The 18,292-nt window shown below is 36.3% G+C and overlaps 1 protein-coding gene across 18 annotated transcripts in view; it reads right to left on the bottom strand.

Moving 5' to 3' along the window:
* The window catches only part of Ncor1 (nuclear receptor corepressor 1), a 152,723-nt gene that overhangs the window by 51,191 nt on the left and 83,240 nt on the right, over positions 1–18,292 (bottom strand). For 16 of the 18 annotated variants that reach the window (XM_063242447.1, XM_063242441.1, XM_063242453.1 and 13 more), the window contains 4 exons: positions 13,872–13,998; positions 8,183–8,735; positions 5,165–5,294; positions 2,639–2,834 (listed from right to left, as the gene is read on the bottom strand). In XM_063242447.1, the coding sequence (XP_063098517.1) occupies positions 2,639–2,834; positions 5,165–5,294; positions 8,183–8,735; positions 13,872–13,998 (1,006 nt within the window). The remainder of the gene's footprint in view (positions 1–2,638; positions 2,835–5,164; positions 5,295–8,182; positions 8,736–13,871; positions 13,999–18,292) is intronic. The other 2 variants (XM_063242452.1, XM_063242456.1) reach the window with 1 other exon arrangement.

Below are 18,292 nucleotides of genomic sequence, written 5' to 3'. Positions count from 1 at the left end.
GTGACCTCAAGTCCTGCCTGAACTGCAGAGCAAGACCCTGTCTCAAAAACACCCTCCCCCAAAAATTAAATAAATAAATATTCAATGCCTGATCTGCAGTGGGTTTATAATTAATATAGAAAATTCTTCTGGTCATATTAGCTTTTTTAATGATAGAAATGTAGACGGTTTTAATTACAGCTATACAGATCTGCATGTACCTAGAGCCAAAAAAACCAAAACAAATAAAACAATTTCAAAGTTAGCAGCAAAGCAGAGGTGAACTCATGTAAATGTTACTACTAGAAACAAATTATTTGCATATTTTTAAAGCTTTTCTACAGATGAGAAATGCTTTAAGTAATATAAAAAAGGCATTTCTACAATGGTTTGTAGCATTTCTATTAAAAAATGATGAACACAATCCAACAGATGGCAAAAGTTGCCTGATACTTTTCAAACGAGACCAGGAGAAAAAGCAAAAAACAAAAACATGATCTAAATTCAGATGGACTATGACAGTATTTGATGGTGTTTTATACATAAATTCACATTGTAGCTGTTACCCATTTTATAAACTATTTTACGAACCTGCATTTAAAATATGTTTCAAGCATTCTACACACAAACAGGCAATTTAAATGCAAATATTTAAATGTTACTTGGGACATTATCTCACACACTGACTGACAGGATAGCTCTAACTTCAAGACCAGACAACAGATGCTTGGTTGAATAAACTACTGGATGAATATACTACTTTTATTAGCAAAAATAAGATTTTGGATAACATGTGACCACTATTATACTTTGTATAGGGTCACCTGGGTCAAACTATAAAATTCTTACTATCGGGCCAAGGATTTAGCTCAGTGGCATAAGCGCCTGCCTGGTAAGCCTGAGGTCATGAGTTTGATCCCTGGTGCCTAAATAAATAAAACAAAAAAAAAAAATTCTTACTATCACAATAATCTACAATTTGGTGTAAAGATTATTGTGTTATGATTAAAACAGGACACACAGAGATCTAAAACAATCTAGAATAATGTGACTGACCACAGAAAGATTCAGAGTTTGGAAACTCAAAATTGCTTCAGTATATCCTACATACTATTTGAAGTAGACCAAGAAGTTGTTGAGGCCCTAAAGTAGCTATCCAGCATTAATAGAATCATCCAGATATCATTAATTAATATTGTATGTTTTAAGCAAAAATTGAACAAATAATATCTTATTTCTAAATCTTATGTATTCCTCAAAAAAATCTATTATAAATAATTTATAAAGATCAAAAAGTTTTAGATTACCCTGTAATTTATCATTTCAACAGACGTCTTTATAATTAGCATGCTCAAAAGACAAAATGGGGATAAGCCCATGAGTACCCTGTAGTGTAATGTGATAAAGATGTCTTCATCATGTCATTCATTTATTCATTCTTTCAACATGTGACTGCCAAGTATCTGTTGTGCTAATTATCGAACTAGGAGATTAAAGATTCTTTTAGATACAATAGTAGTAGTAAACACCTAACAGTTACCAACCTTTCTGTGAGTATTCAAGAAATACTCAGGACAGTTTATGAGTTCATGGGTATCATCATCCTAGTTCACATTCTTTCTAGCACAACACTGATGTTTAAAACACTAACAAGTTTACACTTAAAACTCTACCATAGTAAATTCAGTGTTTTACAATGAGTAACTCATCACTGGTGTGATTTGGTCAGGAGTTGAGAGAATCAGTTAAATTCCATCTCCGTTTTATGCTAAACTAACTCTTGAAATATTTGTGTGGCATTGAAAAAGTGATTGTTCTTATTTGGTAAGATAAAGGCTCTGAGGAATCGTCCACAGAAAATCCTACTATTCCTACATTCTAACTATACTGTAGCACATGATCTACAAATCCATTACCAACCAGAATACAGGTGTCAATTCTTCTACCCACATCATGTATCCTGCATCACAATTAAAAGAGAATGTATCCATTTGATCTACCATTTGAAATAACAATGGTAACATAACAAAAACCTCCATGAGATCTATTATACTGTGTATAAACTAACATACTAATTAGTATAGAATATACTTTGTTGTATGTTAAGTAATGCTCAATTATGTTATATAAAAGTAACAATTGCTCATTTTTTTCTTCATAATCCCAGTTAAGTGAATATATATCGTTATTATTATTTTCACTTCACAGATGAAAAAAAAATAAAGTTATAAAAGTTAAGTGTTGCTCACGGCCATCCAGCTGGGTAATACTGGCTAAAGATCAAGCCAAGGTCTGACTGATATCCACTACACAACACTGTCTTCACCTTTCACAGAATCAGAGCATTACACTACCGTAGGTAACATGCTTCAAGCACAGGACACCACTTTTCACTTACTCTGAAAGTTCAGATGAATGGATCAAAATGTATGGCTTTTACAAAGTCTTCCAGCAACTCGAACTCTATTAAAAATATTACTGCCAATCTCAGTACTTAATATTTAACAATTTAGCTGAATTAATTTAACAAATCTCATTTGTCAGGACAGATGTTAACAGACAAACTGAAATGCTGGTAACTTACAAAGTACAAAGCACATTACTTACATCTTTGTTTCTCTTCAATAAAGTTCTTATAATAAAATCTCTATCTACCTACCTTCCCATTCTCTGTTTGGACTCTTAGAAGTGCCACATGGACTTGTAGAACTTCTGCATTCCAAATCTATCTGTTCTTGCCTCTGCCGTTGTTCCTCCAGAAGTGCTGATTCATGCATTGCTTTAATGTGCCGCTGGTAGAGAGCATAGCCACTTACAGGGGTACCAATTGGTATACTACATGGAGTACAGGAAACCTACAGAAAGAAAAATAAATCTAAATATGCTAATGACCAAGGTAGTAATTACCACATGTTACAAATAATGCTTATTTCTGTGGTACTGGTTAAACTGATTTTCCTATGTTTTTAAAAAAGTAATCTTCAAAAATATCCTTAAAATGCCATAGGTATTTTCAGAAGTTTAATTTTTTTTTATGTTCAGAATTAAATACAATTCACATCTTTTGAAAAATCAGATCGTCCTTGTGACATCACCATGGCCAGCCCATGGCTGACCACGCCTCCTGAGTGCTGGGATTATAGGAATTACAGGAGTAAACTACCACACCCAGCTTAGTACCCTTCACAATACCCTGTTCATACCCTACCCTGCTGGGCACAGTGGTATGTGGAAGAGACTGCCAAAGCCACGCCCTAAGCTGGGCTCTGGGCCCTGCTCAGAGGCTGCATGCACTTCCTTGATGACAGGAACTAAGCCCATTTATTGAGTGCCTATAGCTAGAACACAAAAGAAGAGATATTAGCTGTCCTGAGAATGGAGCACTCTGATATCATTGTCTTTGTGTACTCACTTAAAGAAAATGGATTTAGTATCCAACAAGCAGAAATGACTGAATCTTGATCATGGAGGTCAATATGGATATTGTCTACAAAGTCATGGTCATCAAAGTAAAGCCTAAGACTACTCTTCAACAAAAATGTTTGGGATTTTTTGGGCGGGGGTACCAGGGATCGAACTCATGACCAGGTGCTCGCCAGGCAGGCACTTATGCCACTAAGCTAAATCCCCGGCAATGTTTCGGGGTTCTAATGTGAAAAAGCAAACAAATATTTTGGAGAAAAGCAAATTTTCAGACCTCAATAGAAAATGAAAACCTTGAGCTACATTAATTAAAACAATAATGGATTAAGTGTCAAAGTCCAAACAAATAACACATTTGATTTCCATCAAGAAAAGAACAGAAACTAGGCGCGGTGGCACATGCCTGTACTCCCAGCACTCAAGGTTGAGGCAGGAAGGACTGCTCCAAGTTCAAGGCCAGCCTGGGCTACAAAGTGAGATTAAGGGCAGCCTGAACTAAATAGCAAGATCTTGTCACAAAACGACAAAACAAACAAACAAACAAACAAACAAACAAGTAAACAAATAAAAACAGAGTAAAAGAATTGTATTCACTGACTAATAAAAGAGTAGAACTATAAACCTAGCAAGATCAGGCCCTGACCCAACCAGGAAGAAATTGAGACTGCTGGTCTCAAAACCATGTTTGAAGTATATATCCTTGACATTATCAGGTATGTAGCAGGGTCTGTATTTAGGTGCCTATCAGTAGCTCCAGTATTTCGTGGCTTGCTGATAAAGTATGGGGGAGGGATCAAAATCAGACACTACAGAGCATCTGCCTGCTTTGAACATGGTGATCAAGTGTTTTGTGGCCTAGCTGTGGATCCCAACCCTCATCTCTAGGTCTCTTACCTGGCAATCACGTTCTTTTCTGTGGCTTTAAATGTCATCCATATGGTAATGACTCACACTTTTCTATTTCCAAGATTGCTCCTCCAAGTTCCCCACATATAACACTGTCTGAGTCCATTCAAAGCTGGAGTCCATATGACTCTCTCAAAGTATTTCAGAGCTTATATTCAAAACGGAGCTTCTGATTTCTTAAGCCCAGTATTTCTTTCAGTACTCTCCAAACCTCAGCCACTACAGTCAGTGAACTGGTAGCTGTTTTCACTAGCCAGTCCCCTTCCACAACTACTCATTAACATACCAGCTCTCTTCAGGCCTGAAATAGACTGCTCATTCTTCACACAGGCCACCCCAACCATCATGGTAAATGTTCTTAGTTTATAGTCTGTTCACTTTTTTTTTTTTTTAAAGTACAATGGTTATGCAAGAGGAGTTGTTTAACAGTTTCAGATTTGGAAGACCATCCCCCAAAAGTCTGAAAATCTGTTTCACAGCAATATGAACACATTCAACAATAGTAAGCTATACATTTTAAATTGATTACAATGGCTAATTTCTTATTACATATTTTACAATATGTTTTTAGGAAATTGAGAATCAATTAAAGGACAGAAGAAATATATATCCATAAAAGTTTCTGTTATATAGATGTAGTAACACTTTGAGAAGCTGAGGCAGGATGATCTCAAGTTCAAGCCCAGTCTGGCTACTTGGTGAGATGCAGTCTTAAAAACAGAGGGGCCTGGGGATATAGTCAGTATAGAGACCCTAACGATCTCCAGTAACATGAAAATTAGGTAGATAAATATACAGACAGGCAGACAGGTTTCTGTATTACAACTTTACTTTCCTATCTCACATGAAAACTCACCATTGGTGGAATGACGGCAGCTCGATGCTGAAGCTGTGGCAAGTCCAGTGGATTTGCTTTTGCCGGGGAGGAGACCAGCACAGATCCAGCTGGGTTTAACAACGATGGCTTTGGATCCATAGGGAACATCCTACGTTGGCAATTTTAAAAAAAGATGCACGAATATATTTTTGTTTAAGACTTCACACATAATCACCAGAGCTGGGGATTTAGCTCAGTGGCATAAGCACCTGCCTTGCAAACATGTGGTCATGAATTCGGATCCCCAGTACCAATAAAAAAAAAAAAATCGTAATCACCATAATTCCTTTCAAGTTAGTATGTACATATATACATACATAGCTGTCTGTAAATATGAACAGGGCTGCGGCTTTGGCTCAGTGACAGAGCACTTGCCTAGGTTCAATTCTTGGCAACTAAATAAATAAATAAATGACACTTAAACATTAAGAAAAATAGAACCTGGAAGGCTATTTTTTTATATTACAGAAACCTGCGATTTATAGATTCATATTTATTTGAACTAAGCTATCTATATTGCACTAACAAAACATTTAGAACAAAAGCTATTTAAAAGTGGATAGTCTTACAGTCAGAACAGGCTGCTACTTGCAAGGGGAGGCAGGAAAGTGCAAAAGTACAGGTCAGTTAGTACAACTCAGCAAGACCCTGTCTCACAACTACAAAGACTGGGAGGCGTATCCCAGCATTCCCTCAGTTCAATCCCCAGAGTCATTAAAAAAAAAAAAAAAGTATTGTGTAGTCCTAATTTACCACTGAAATTAGCTACTTCCTGTCAGATGTTTGGCTGGGATCACAGGTTAAAACTCCTCGCCATTTTAAAACTGAGAATTTTACTCAAAATCTCACTCTATTGGCTGCTCAGGGAAAATGGAAAATGAAAAACCCAGCAAGGAAGAACTGCATTCACACAGGTAGGCAGTATTCTGCTCACACAGCCACTCACAAGCACCTCCCATTCCACCCGCTTCTCTCGGTTTCAATACTTACACTTGAGTTTGGGGCATCTTACATATGGAACTTGGGAACTTACATACTAGTATAATTTCTCATATATTTGGTCACATTTCCCCACTGCTGCAAGACACTGAGGGAAGTGACTATTTCATTTATTTATTTTATTTGAGACAGGGTCTTGCTAGGTAATTCAGGCTGGTCTCAAATACATGTACTTATGCTAGCCTCGAACTCACAGCAATCATCCTGCCTCAGCTTCACAAGCTCCAGGATTAAACGTGTAAACCACCACGCCCAGCTTGGAAAGTGAATATTTGAAAGCATATGAATTAGTAAGAAAATTAGAATGTATAGAAGAAAATTAATTTATATAATGCACTAAAGAAAAAGATGATACTAAAGATGTAGAAAACTAAAAGAGTTATTACAACAGTTCAGAAACGACATAGGCTTCAGGATGTCACTGAGAAATAACCATGTTTTCAGAAAAAATTTTGTTTTGTTTTTTGAGGTGCTGGGAATCAGACCATGGCCTTGTACATGCTAGGCCGCGTGTTCCGAGCTACATTCCCAGCATGCCAAGGAATTCCTGACTTTTTGCTTCTCTCTTAGAATGCTCACCTTTTCACATTGCTCTTTGCCAACATTTCTTCTTACATAAATATAATCACCAAAACTAACAAGTGAAAAAGACAGGGATTCCTTGTTTCAGATGATACAGATTATTAAAGAATGCTTTTAAAAAGACCACACAGCTTGAATCCACTTATATTTCTTCCAGTTAAAGACAGGGACCATTGAGCTGGCTTGCTGTAGATGGCACCTGCCTTTAATCCTAGTTATTTAGAAGGCTGAGGCAAGGAAGGTCACAAGTTTCACGTCAGCTTAAGTAGCTTTGTAAGATTCTATCTCAAAATTTAAAACAACAAATTATTTGATATTACTTCACTACCTGTCATATTACTGTCTTTTAAAATTAATGTTTTCAGGTTTTTTTGTTTTTTGTTTCTTTGGTACTGGGGATCAAACTCGCAACTTCATGCTTGCCACACAGGCGCTTATGCCGCTGAGATAAATCCCCAGCCCAAAATGTACCGTATGTCATTTTCAACTTTTTTTTTGTGCCAGGGATTGAATTCATGACCCAGCACTTGTAAGGCAGGCACTTATGCCACTGAGCTAAATCCACAGCCGTTTTCAGGTTTTTATAATGGGCCATTTGGCTTTATAAATAATACATGTTCATTGTGGAAATTTTAAAAAACAAAAGAGGATAAAAATTTTTAAAAATTAAAATAATTTTAAAGGTCTTGGAATGTAGCTCAGTGGAAGAGTGCTTGCCTAGCATGTGTGAGGCCCTTGGTTCAAACCACAGCACACCAAGGCATACAATACAAAAACAGAATGGGACCATTAAATAAAACCTAGGATTACTGTGACACGATGGAAAAATAATCATCTGGATGGCTGAATTTCCTGGAAAACCAATGGTTAGGAAGAATCCCTATTTTACTTCAACTCTTCTTGATGAAAATTCTAGGATCTAATATACAGAAATCTAAAAATCTCGAGGCACCAGCACCGTTAAATTCTATAATAAATTCAAAAATATTATTTTAGTTCCAAATTTCATTCTAGAGTATTAAGTTATAAAATATATTGGATATGGACTGAACGTGCAGTCAGGACACATTATAAAAACTGTTCTTGGCTAATTAAGCAGACAAACAATATCACGGGCTACTGTTAAATCATACACACTGCCTGGTATGGTGGTATGCCTGTGATCCCAGCACTTGGAAGGCTGAGGCAGGAGGGTGGCTACAAGTTTAAGGATAGCCTGTGCTACAAGGCTGGCCTGGAATGCGTAGCAAGATCCTGTCTTAAAAACCGAAAATTTAAAAAATTACAATAAAATAAATGAAAAAGTACACAGACTGCCTGAAATTTCCCAAATATCTCAATACGAGTCACCTTTGTAGATAGCCTCATTTTGTGAGCGGACCAGCAACCAGCATAGCAGAACAAAACGAGTCTCACCTCTGCCTCTCAGGCTCTCCGTCCACATCTTCATCTGCACTGCACGTGGCACTGGAATCATTGTCTGACTGAGGCTCAGGCCTCTGAGTACTTATCTGTTGAGCCACCACCAAATCTTCATCCCCAGGTTCTGTTTTCTCACTACCTCTTTCCAAGTCTCTTTCTTTGGCATCTCCTTCATCTGTAGATGCACTGTTTTCTGGCGCCCCCATTTCAACATCTACAGAGTCTTCTTTGGTAGTGGCTGGGGGATCAAGAACAGACTCTCCTTCAGCACTGCGCTCCTGATGGTCCACGTCCATTGGCTCTGCGGTCTCAGCACAGCTGCTGTCGTCTGCCTGGGTCTCCACTTTCTCACTTTCGGCTGGTTTTGTACTTGGAGCTGCTAGGGAGGGAGATGTCGCCGGTGCAGGTTCACTGGTGGTCTCGAGCTCAGCCACAGGTTCAGTGGTTCCTCGGGAAGCAGCATTTTCACTGCTGTCTTCGCTGGGCTTGACAGCTTCAACTGGTGAAGGAGAAGGAGCACTTTCTGTATCAGAACTATTTTCAGCACCTTAAAGATAATGATACAGCATAAAAATCTGATAATGAACGTGTTTCAGGTGGTGACAGAAACCATGCTTGAAAGTGGTTGTTTAGGATGAATTACTCCTTTGATGTATTTATGGCCATTGGGAAAGCTAGAGTTTTCTGTGAAAGTGAAACATTAAATTATCTTGACCTTCTGAAATTGAAATTATAAAGGTTTAAAAACCTAAAAACATTTTATCTGAAAACCAGAAAAGACTGTAACAAAAATATACAAAATTCATACCTGTAGACGGAATTACTATTTCCAATGTAAAAAACAGACTATTTTATCTTTTTATCGACACTAAATCTTCAAACTCTGATGTATACTTTACAGTTGCAGCAGATCTCAACTTGGACTACTGACATTTCAAGGGCTTAATAGCCACATGTGGCTAGTGGCTAACACACTAGAAAACAAAGCTCTAGAATACAGCTTTTATTTTAATCTCCTTTGTAATACATTCCTCAGAACTCCTCCTCAAACATCACATGCTTGAAGGGCATTCTATAGCTCCCTTGACAAAGTTAAACTGTGTTACTAGATAGCTCTTAACATGTGAATTTATAACTAGTTGATTCTTGATGCTTAGTCTATAAATTCCACATGGACAGAGATCTTATATTCTGACTGGCAAATTAGACTCAAATATTGCCTGAAATACAAACTGAACGAATTGTATACACAACCAGGTCTTAAATTTACTGCAACTTTCTTGGACTGCAGGACTCTTGAGAGCTGCTTTTAGTTTACCATAGTTGTAAACAATGTAAAGAGATTTCACTCCAGCAGAAACATTTTAGATGATTTAAAATTAACATATATATTTAATACACTTCCACTGAGAATTCAAATGATTCGGAAAATTTTCTTAAACTAAAATAAACAATAGTTTATATAAATAATTCCTTTAAAAAGTCCCAGAAAATTATAAAAAGTAGTAAAGTATAGGAATGCTTGACTAGATATTCAAACTGAATATAAGATCAGATTAAAACATATTTAGAACTAACATAGTGATAAAAACATCAGTGACACGAAACAATGTACATAAATAGATTCTAATGTATACAGAAAAATTTAGCTACATTATAGGCAATATTCAAATCGCTGGGTAAAGGATGACTTAAGAAGACAGTTCTGTCAGAACTGGCTCTTCAGCTGGAAAGAAAACATTAGCTTTATCTTACTTTGTATTTAAAAAAAAAAAATTCCAGATGTAAGTGTTTGATGTTTGGAATGTTAACTTAATGACAAGATATACATAACCTTTCCTAAGGAAAATAAAAAACAAACTATAAAACCATAAATATACCATTTGTATGGAAAATAAAAATTATATAACCAACTATGAAAAGCACAATTCTAAACACAGAACAAACTACTTTTTGTTGTTGTTGTCGTCTTTTAGACAGGGTCTCACTGTACTGTTCAAACTGGCCTTGAACTCACTTTGTAGCCTAGACTGGCCTCAAACTTGCCATGATCCTCCTGCCTCAGCCTCCTGAGTACTGGGATTACAGGCATATGCCACCACACCCAGCTGACAAACTGTCAACCTACTTTGAAAACCTTATGAATTCATTATTTCATTGATTCACGTAAGTATAAAGAACGTACTATGTACAGGAAGCTGGTTGAGGTATAGGGAATGAAGAAAATCAAATCATATGGTCTCATGGAGTGTGAAATAAACTATGAATATTTGACGTACTGAGAGACTACATAACAAAATTAAAGAGTAGATGAAGACGGATTATAGGGGCAGAGTGACATCTGAAAAGAGGCCTGAAGGAGACACAAGAGCAAGCCAGGGACACAGGGAAAGTCCACAAAGTGCCAAGGCCCCGGATAGAACTATTTCGCTTGGAACAGAAAGGACGACTATATGGTGGAAATAGAGACAGCAAGCAGAAAAGCTTTTGGCAAAAAGGTCACAGAGAAGCCAAGCATGGTGGCATGCACCTCTAATCAGAACACACTGGGAAGTTGAAGCAGGAGGGTCACAAATTCAAGCCCAGCCTGGTCAATTTATCAACTTAGCAAAAGCTCTGCAAAAAACGAGAAAGATGCAGCTCAATGTGAAGGCCCGGGGTTCAATTGTTAGCACTAAAGGAAAAAAAGCTCATAAGGCACAAGGCCAATTCATGTAGGGCGTCATCAGGCACAGAAAGATCTTGGGCTTTTATTTTTAAATTAGAAAGCTGGGTGTGGAGGTGCAGGTCTGCAACCCCAGCACTCAGGAGGCTGAGGAAGGAGGATCCCTGCAAGTTAAGAGCTAGCCTGAACTACACAGTGAGACCCTGAGTCCAACCAACAAAAAAACCACAACAGTCAAAAAGTTGGGAAAGTACTACAGAATTTGGAATAGGAAACAGAATCTGATTTATATTTTATAAGCAGCCATCTGGCTGCTTTATGGAAGAAAACAGTTAGAATGGCACCCAAAGAAGCAAGGAAGCTGATGGACTATGAGTCAAATGTGAGTGAGTCACAATTACAAAAGTAACAATAAATGGCAGGGAAGACTGCAGAGGAAAGCAGCCTGTGCTCACAGAGCAACCAAGTTCGCTTTGGATGACTCTTGGGTACTCAAGGGAAATACTAAGTATGTAGTTAGAGGCGTAAACTTAGGGGTTCAGAGAAGCGTTCTCAAAAATAAAACAAAAAACAGTACTCAAAACAGTACCTTAAGGTGATAGTGATTACCACTAGTAAAACATGCCATCGCAATGTGAAAAGCAAACAAAAAGCCTGACTTAACCTTCATTTCTTTATGTAGTGACGGAAAGCCTCCAAACCAGGGGCAAACAAGTCACTTACCAGGAAAATAACACAAGACACAAGATTATCATTTAGTAGAAGTATTTGTCCAATTATCTTCTGTCAAGATACAGAAGAGTAGGAATACTTCTAAGGTATAATGCTTTTCCAGGTAACAGCCAAATGTATTTTCCCTAAACAACAACAATATAAAAAACAACCCTTACAATATGATTTAGAACAAAAAGACATAAGCAACTGGGTTCAGTGTGACACTCTTGTAATCCAGCTAATCAGGAAGCTGAGGCAGAAGAGTCACAGTTCAAGGTCAGCCTGGGAAACTTAATAGGATCCTGTTTCAAAATAAGACAGGACTGGGGATATGACTCAGTGGTTCAGCTTTTGCTTAGCATACCCAATATCCTTGGCTCAATCCCCACTACAGAAAGGAACAGAGGGGAAGGGGAAGGGGAATAAGAAGGGAAGGGAAGGGAAGGGAAGGGAAGGGAAGGGAAGGGAAGGGGAAGAGGAGGGGAAGAAAACAGAAGGAAAAAAGACACTTTTTGGTACTCAATTTTTAAGGACCTGCCACCTTATGTAAGATAGGTTTTTGTGTTCTCGAATTAACAATTTATAAGAACTCATGCATTTATTTTTATAAAAATAAATTTCTGTGGTTTAAATCACCCCATTTATAGTATTTTATTGTGGCGGCCAAGAATAGATATAGTTGTCTCATTTTATTCATGGGGAATACATCCCAAGACCCTATGCAGATGTCCAAAAGCCACAGATGACATCAAACCCTGTACTTACTATGTTTTGTCCTATATATATAACTACGATAAAGTTTAACTTATAAAGTAGGAGCATGACATTAACAATAATAACTAATAATGAAATAGAAGAATCACAGTATATCATAATAAAAGTTAGTTGGATATAGTATTTTTTAAAATTTCAGAATAACAAATTTTCCATTTTTAACACTTTCAGACAGTGGTAAATAGAGATAACTGACTCTGTTGACAAGGGGTACTATGGCAAGGGTTTCATGTATATTTATGGCAAAGGGTTTCATGTATATTTATAACTCCAGGGAAATTCTAGCAACCACATATAAACCCATTAAAATGCATAAACTCTGATAACTGCTGGAAATACCATAAAGTTGCCAAACTGCTTTCTATTATTTGTGGCATTTTTATACTACCCAAAGTAAACCTGTTCCAATATTCTCTTTATACTTAACAATTACCTCACTTTTTAAAAAACTCACACAGGGCCAGGGATTTAGCTCAGTGGTATAAACACCTGCCTGGCTAGCGTGAGGTCGTGAGTTTGATTCCTGATACCAAAAAAAATAAAATAAAATAAAAACTCACACAAAAAAGTTTACTTATTGTTTAAGGCCGAAACAATTCAAAGACAAAATTTAAGTTTAAAAGACAACTTTAAAACTGTGTATTAAAATGAATCTAGTATTTCTAAACCTGGAAGGTGTAAAGTGTCCTAAGAATGCATATGCACACACGCGCGCACACACACACACACACACACACACACACACACACGGAAGAAAAAAAAGAAAGATAAACAGCACTAATATAGACAAGCTTTAAACAACTCTGGTAATTAAAAAATTTTAGAAATCAAACAAGATATACATGTATAAAACATGAACATGTTTAATAAATAACATATAAAGGGCAACTAAGAATCACATAAAAATCCCCAGAGCAGCAACAGCCAATTCACAGGAAAACCCATATTAATCTTAACAATAATGTAAACTGAAGTAGGTTAGGTGCTTTTTTTCAACCTTTAACTAGCAAAAATTCAAGAAAACATTACTTTTAGGAAATTTTCATTGATTTAGGTGACAAAAGCTATGTTATTTCTTAAGAGTTTCTTGGGTTATTTTTCTATTAGTGCTTTTAGGGACAGTAATTCTTGTTACATGAGAGTATAAATATGATACATGTAAATTTTGTAAAAATGCAAAATAAATCCACCACAAGGCCAAAACAGAACAATATAACTTAAGGTTTAAAATGGACAAGTACATTTATGAAAAATAGACACTTACATACAGTTTTTATAGATGTTGGCACTTAGAATCTGAAAAAAGATCGTGACTGTCAAGATCTTCTGATTATAGCACCTGGACCACCTTAAGTGCTAAATAAATATGTGTTGAGCAAATGAATAAATACATTAAGGTTAAAGAGAATACCATAAAAACATTGATATATTTCTTCAAGGAAGCAATTCCTATAAAAAACATTTGACTAAAATAAAAATTACACATACGGGATAACAGAAGTTACAATGAAATTTAAGATTTTAAGATACCTTCACTATCTTCTGGATTTTCTTCTTCATTGGAAGCTTCAATATCTTCATCCTCCTGAGCAGAAACAGTGGAAGCGACACTTTCACACTGGGACACATCTCGCTCTTCACGAGGTTTTCGTGAAGTCTAAAGGTAATGGTATTGTTGAAGATTTAAGTAACTTTAAAACATCAAACGCTTTCATTTTTGAAACAGTTCAGAATTCTGACAAACATACTAGACAATAAGATTCTGTTTGACAAGTTTTCATTGAAGTCCAAAATTTTCTAGGCAACTACCAACTAGCCTTTTATATAGTTACTTACATCTGAACCACTCTTACAATTACAAATCTCCATGATCCTCTCTTCTCCAGTGTATCTTTCTAATCAAAATAACACACTTAATTTTCCAATAAAGGTAACATACACAATGAAATGTGGAAGGCCTAGAAAATCATATTTTTTAAAAAATACCCATAATTCAAACAGCTAGAGAGTCTAACTATACTGGTACATTTCCCTTTAAGCCTTTTATATGACTATAGCTGTACACATAAACACACCTTGGATAGCCCTATGTAATTATATATCCTGTTTTCTTAACCTAATGTATATAAACTGAATATATCCCTATGGTTCAAATTCTTCAAAATTAGTTTACTAGTGATTCCATAAAAATACTGTTATCACCAAGTGTAGCGACACATGCCTGTAATCCTAGCATTATAGAGGCTGAGGCAGGAGGATCACTAAGAGTTCGAGGCCAGCCTGGACCACATAATGAATTCAAGGTCAGTTCTAACTACATAGCAAGACTCTGTCTCAAAACAGAAACAAAAACAAAAGCAGAAAGAAATTGTTATCAATATATAATTAAAATTCTTCCATTTGCAGACATTTAAGTAATTTTCAATTCTTGGTATTATAAACTCAACAAATGTTCTTCAATACCATTTAGAATAATGCAGTTTTATAGGCAATAACTTTATTGGTGATACTACTGAATTATTAGTAATAAGGACAAATTTCTTTGTGTTATTTGAATAGTATGTTCCATTTTGCAAACTACATATTACGTAAAAATTGCCCATTCTAGTGAGATCATATATCTGTAAATATATATCACAGTACCTGTAAATATGTACTACAGTATCTAAATATAAAATATTGGCTACTTACTCTGTATTTGTAACCCACTGTTAAACATAAATTTAAGGGCTCCTGTGTTTGCAGACTCATCATCTGACAGCCCTGGCGGTTCTGTTCTATGCCTCTCACAGAACCTATTTTTCACCTTAAGTCAGTTGTCAGCTTCTCCTAGCAAGACTGAGGAAAACAGATCACTACTTCCTGTCGTGATTTAAATCTAAAATGCTCCCCAGAAGTCGCATGTTCATAAGTGGAACTCTCAGCGAATTAATCCAACTGAAGGTCCAAAGGTGAACATCATGTTAGGAGGTGGCCTGGTTACAGGAGGCAGGCCATGACCTGGAGAGCTGCATGCTTGTTCCCAGTTCCTCCCTTCTGTCCCTCTGCTTCTGAGCTGCCATGGGTTAAGGAGTTTACCTCCACCCTTCCCTTCCATCATGCTTTTCTGCTCTGGCACCATAGACTAAATCCACCAAAACCATGATCCAAAATAAACCTCTCCTGCTTTAAACTGTGGGTATAGATTATTTTGTTCTAGGAACAAGAAAATAACTAATAAACTGCCACAAATGCTAAAATATTATCAGTGTATTATTTTTAGTTTACAGGACAGTGCTACTTAGGATGCAACCTAAACTCTTAATTAACACAAGAGAAATAATCTCTAGTGTTAAATCATAAAATTAGGTGAAAGCCGGGGACATAGCTCAACAGCACAGCTGCCTGGCAAGCATGAGGTTATGAGTTCAATTCCTGACCCTCCACCAAATAAATACATGCATAAATAAAAAAATAAATAGGTGAACTTCTGAAGGCTACCAATCCACTCTTTCTGGCAGGAACTTGGAATAATCTCAGAGAGATGCACTTCTCTAAAAGCTTCCAGAAGATTCCATGAATGACACTAAAATATTTTCAAGCCTTAAACAACAGTTATCATTGGAGTTTTCCAGTGCTCAATCTATGGCCCTCCTTTGCAACATTCTATTATCTTTATTAATAACTACAGGAAACAAATTTTTACCAACACTAGACAACATTCTTCTCATATGTAACTCCTTACTACATCTCCAAGCACTTTCCACCCTACATGATATGTTAAGTTTTAATCCAAATACACAGAATTGTAACACATGCATGCATGCACACACACACCTTCATATAATCAAATGACCTTCCAGGTCATAAGTATCTAGTTAAAACTAAAACATTTTTAAAAAGATCGCTGAATTGTGGCATATGCCTATAATCCTAGCACTCAGTAAGCTGATATAGAAGAATTGCTGTGAGTTCGAGGACAGACTGGACTACAAAGTGAGTTCAAGGCAAGCCTGAACTACATGTAGAGACTCCATCTCAAAGCAAAACAAAACAAAAAGCAAAACAAAACTTTGAATCTTTTTAAAAAGATAAAATACTCCAAACAATGAATTAAAGCCTGCTGTTCCTATTGTGTTAATTATAATTATTTGTATTGTTAACTCTGAGTCAGCCTGGGTGGGCTACTTTGCCCAAATATTTGGTTAAACATTACTCTGGATGTTTCTATGTACTTTTTTAAAAAATGAGATTAAATTAAATCAGTGGGCTTTCAATAAGGAATATTCATCATCCAATGAACTGAAGTCATTAACAGAACAAGAAATGACTGATCTTCTAACTTTCTGTAAGGAAAAATTCTGCAGCATACCACCTCTAGATTTCAACTCCAACTTTTCCATAGTCTCCAGTTTGCCAGTAGACCTGCCCACTATGATTCTGAACTCACTAAGCCCTCATAACTGCAAGAGTTGAATCCTGAAGACATTCTTGCTCACCCCGGCCCACTTCTTCCTCCAGCATGGCCTCCTCTCTATGTATATATACACATTCTGCTTCTTTAGTCTCTCTGAAGATCTCTAATATAACATTCATATTTTTAAAATATGATCTGTTTCATTCTTTGACTTTCTTTTTAAATATTTTCAAATATCTTCTAAGGTCAAGTCTTTAATAGTGGGCTTTTTTGCTTGGTGTTTTGGTTATTACCAAAGCACATTTTAAACTCTTATATTGAATTTATTTTTAATCTAAAAGCTGCTATTTATGCACCATATAAAATCATACTCTTCTTTGCAAGTTCAAATTACTGCAACCTTAAATATCTGTGTTGCATTACTTTATCACTTCTTAATGATTCTCAATTTTTTCGTGTTAAGGATCTCAAAATATTAAGGACCCCAAGATGCTTTCCTCTAGGAAGAAACAAGTGACCATTTATTAAAAAAGAAAACAGAAGCACTTCACATGTCAACATCAAGAACAAGTTTTTAATTCAACAAAATTATTGTCCAAAACAAAAAATAACTTGAATAACTTAGGCAAAAAGTGGCAACACTTTACATTTTCAGAAATCTCTTTATTGTCTGGCTTAACAGAAAACAGCATAACTCTCAACTATGTTTCCACATATAATCTAATCTTGGATATAATGCTGTTTTGGTTGAAATACATGAAAAAATTCTGGCCTCACACAGATGGAAAAGAAATAGGATTTTAATAGACCAGATAATTGAAGGTATTATGCTTTGATACCATATGAAAAAGCAAGTAGTCATTTTTGAAGGTCAGTGCTGGATATTCTTTGATACTATACCACTACTCAGTAGTAGCTACTTAAAGATTAGTTGAAACTTGAAACTGTATCAAAGAACTATTTGTACTCTTAAATTTTATTCATTTGTGTTGAACTCTGGTATATTAAAAAACATTTTTTAATAAATCTTTAGCAATAATGACATCCGATGTTATATCATGAATTGTTCATTTCAAAAACACTGAGAGATGGGAGATGGAGCTTTGCAATGGAGACGCAATGCAATACAGAACAGGAACAAGGCCCTGGGTTAAAGAGTTAGCACCTCAAAAAAAGGAAAGGAAACTGAGACTGTATGCAGACTTTCTCAAATATGGATATATATTTCATATACAGTACCACAATTGCTTTTATTACTACTGATCTCATCAGAAAAGTCTGTACTAGGAAGATGTTAAGGTCATGGTGCTGAAGTTTATGTAATGACGTCAAAGGTCTAAAAGACTTGGTCCCCAGCCCATGACACTATCTGGAGGTGGCAGAACTTTTAAAATGGGGTCTGCTCAGGAGAAGGATTTAGATCACTGGGCACATCCCCTGGAAGAGGATGCCAGGACCCCAAGCCCTTCTTCCCTCTTTTTTCATCCTCGCCTTGAGGTGGATAAGCTGCCTCCATCACTTTCCCTGCTATGATGTGCTGCCTTTATGCTGGCCT

This window comes from Cavia porcellus, unplaced genomic scaffold, assembly GCF_034190915.1.
Source record: "Cavia porcellus strain 051 isolate PalLab524CR breed Dunkin Hartley unplaced genomic scaffold, mCavPor4.1 scaffold_32, whole genome shotgun sequence".
NCBI lineage: Eukaryota > Metazoa > Chordata > Mammalia > Rodentia > Caviidae > Cavia > Cavia porcellus.
This window is presented reverse-complemented; position numbering and strand designations above follow the sequence as displayed.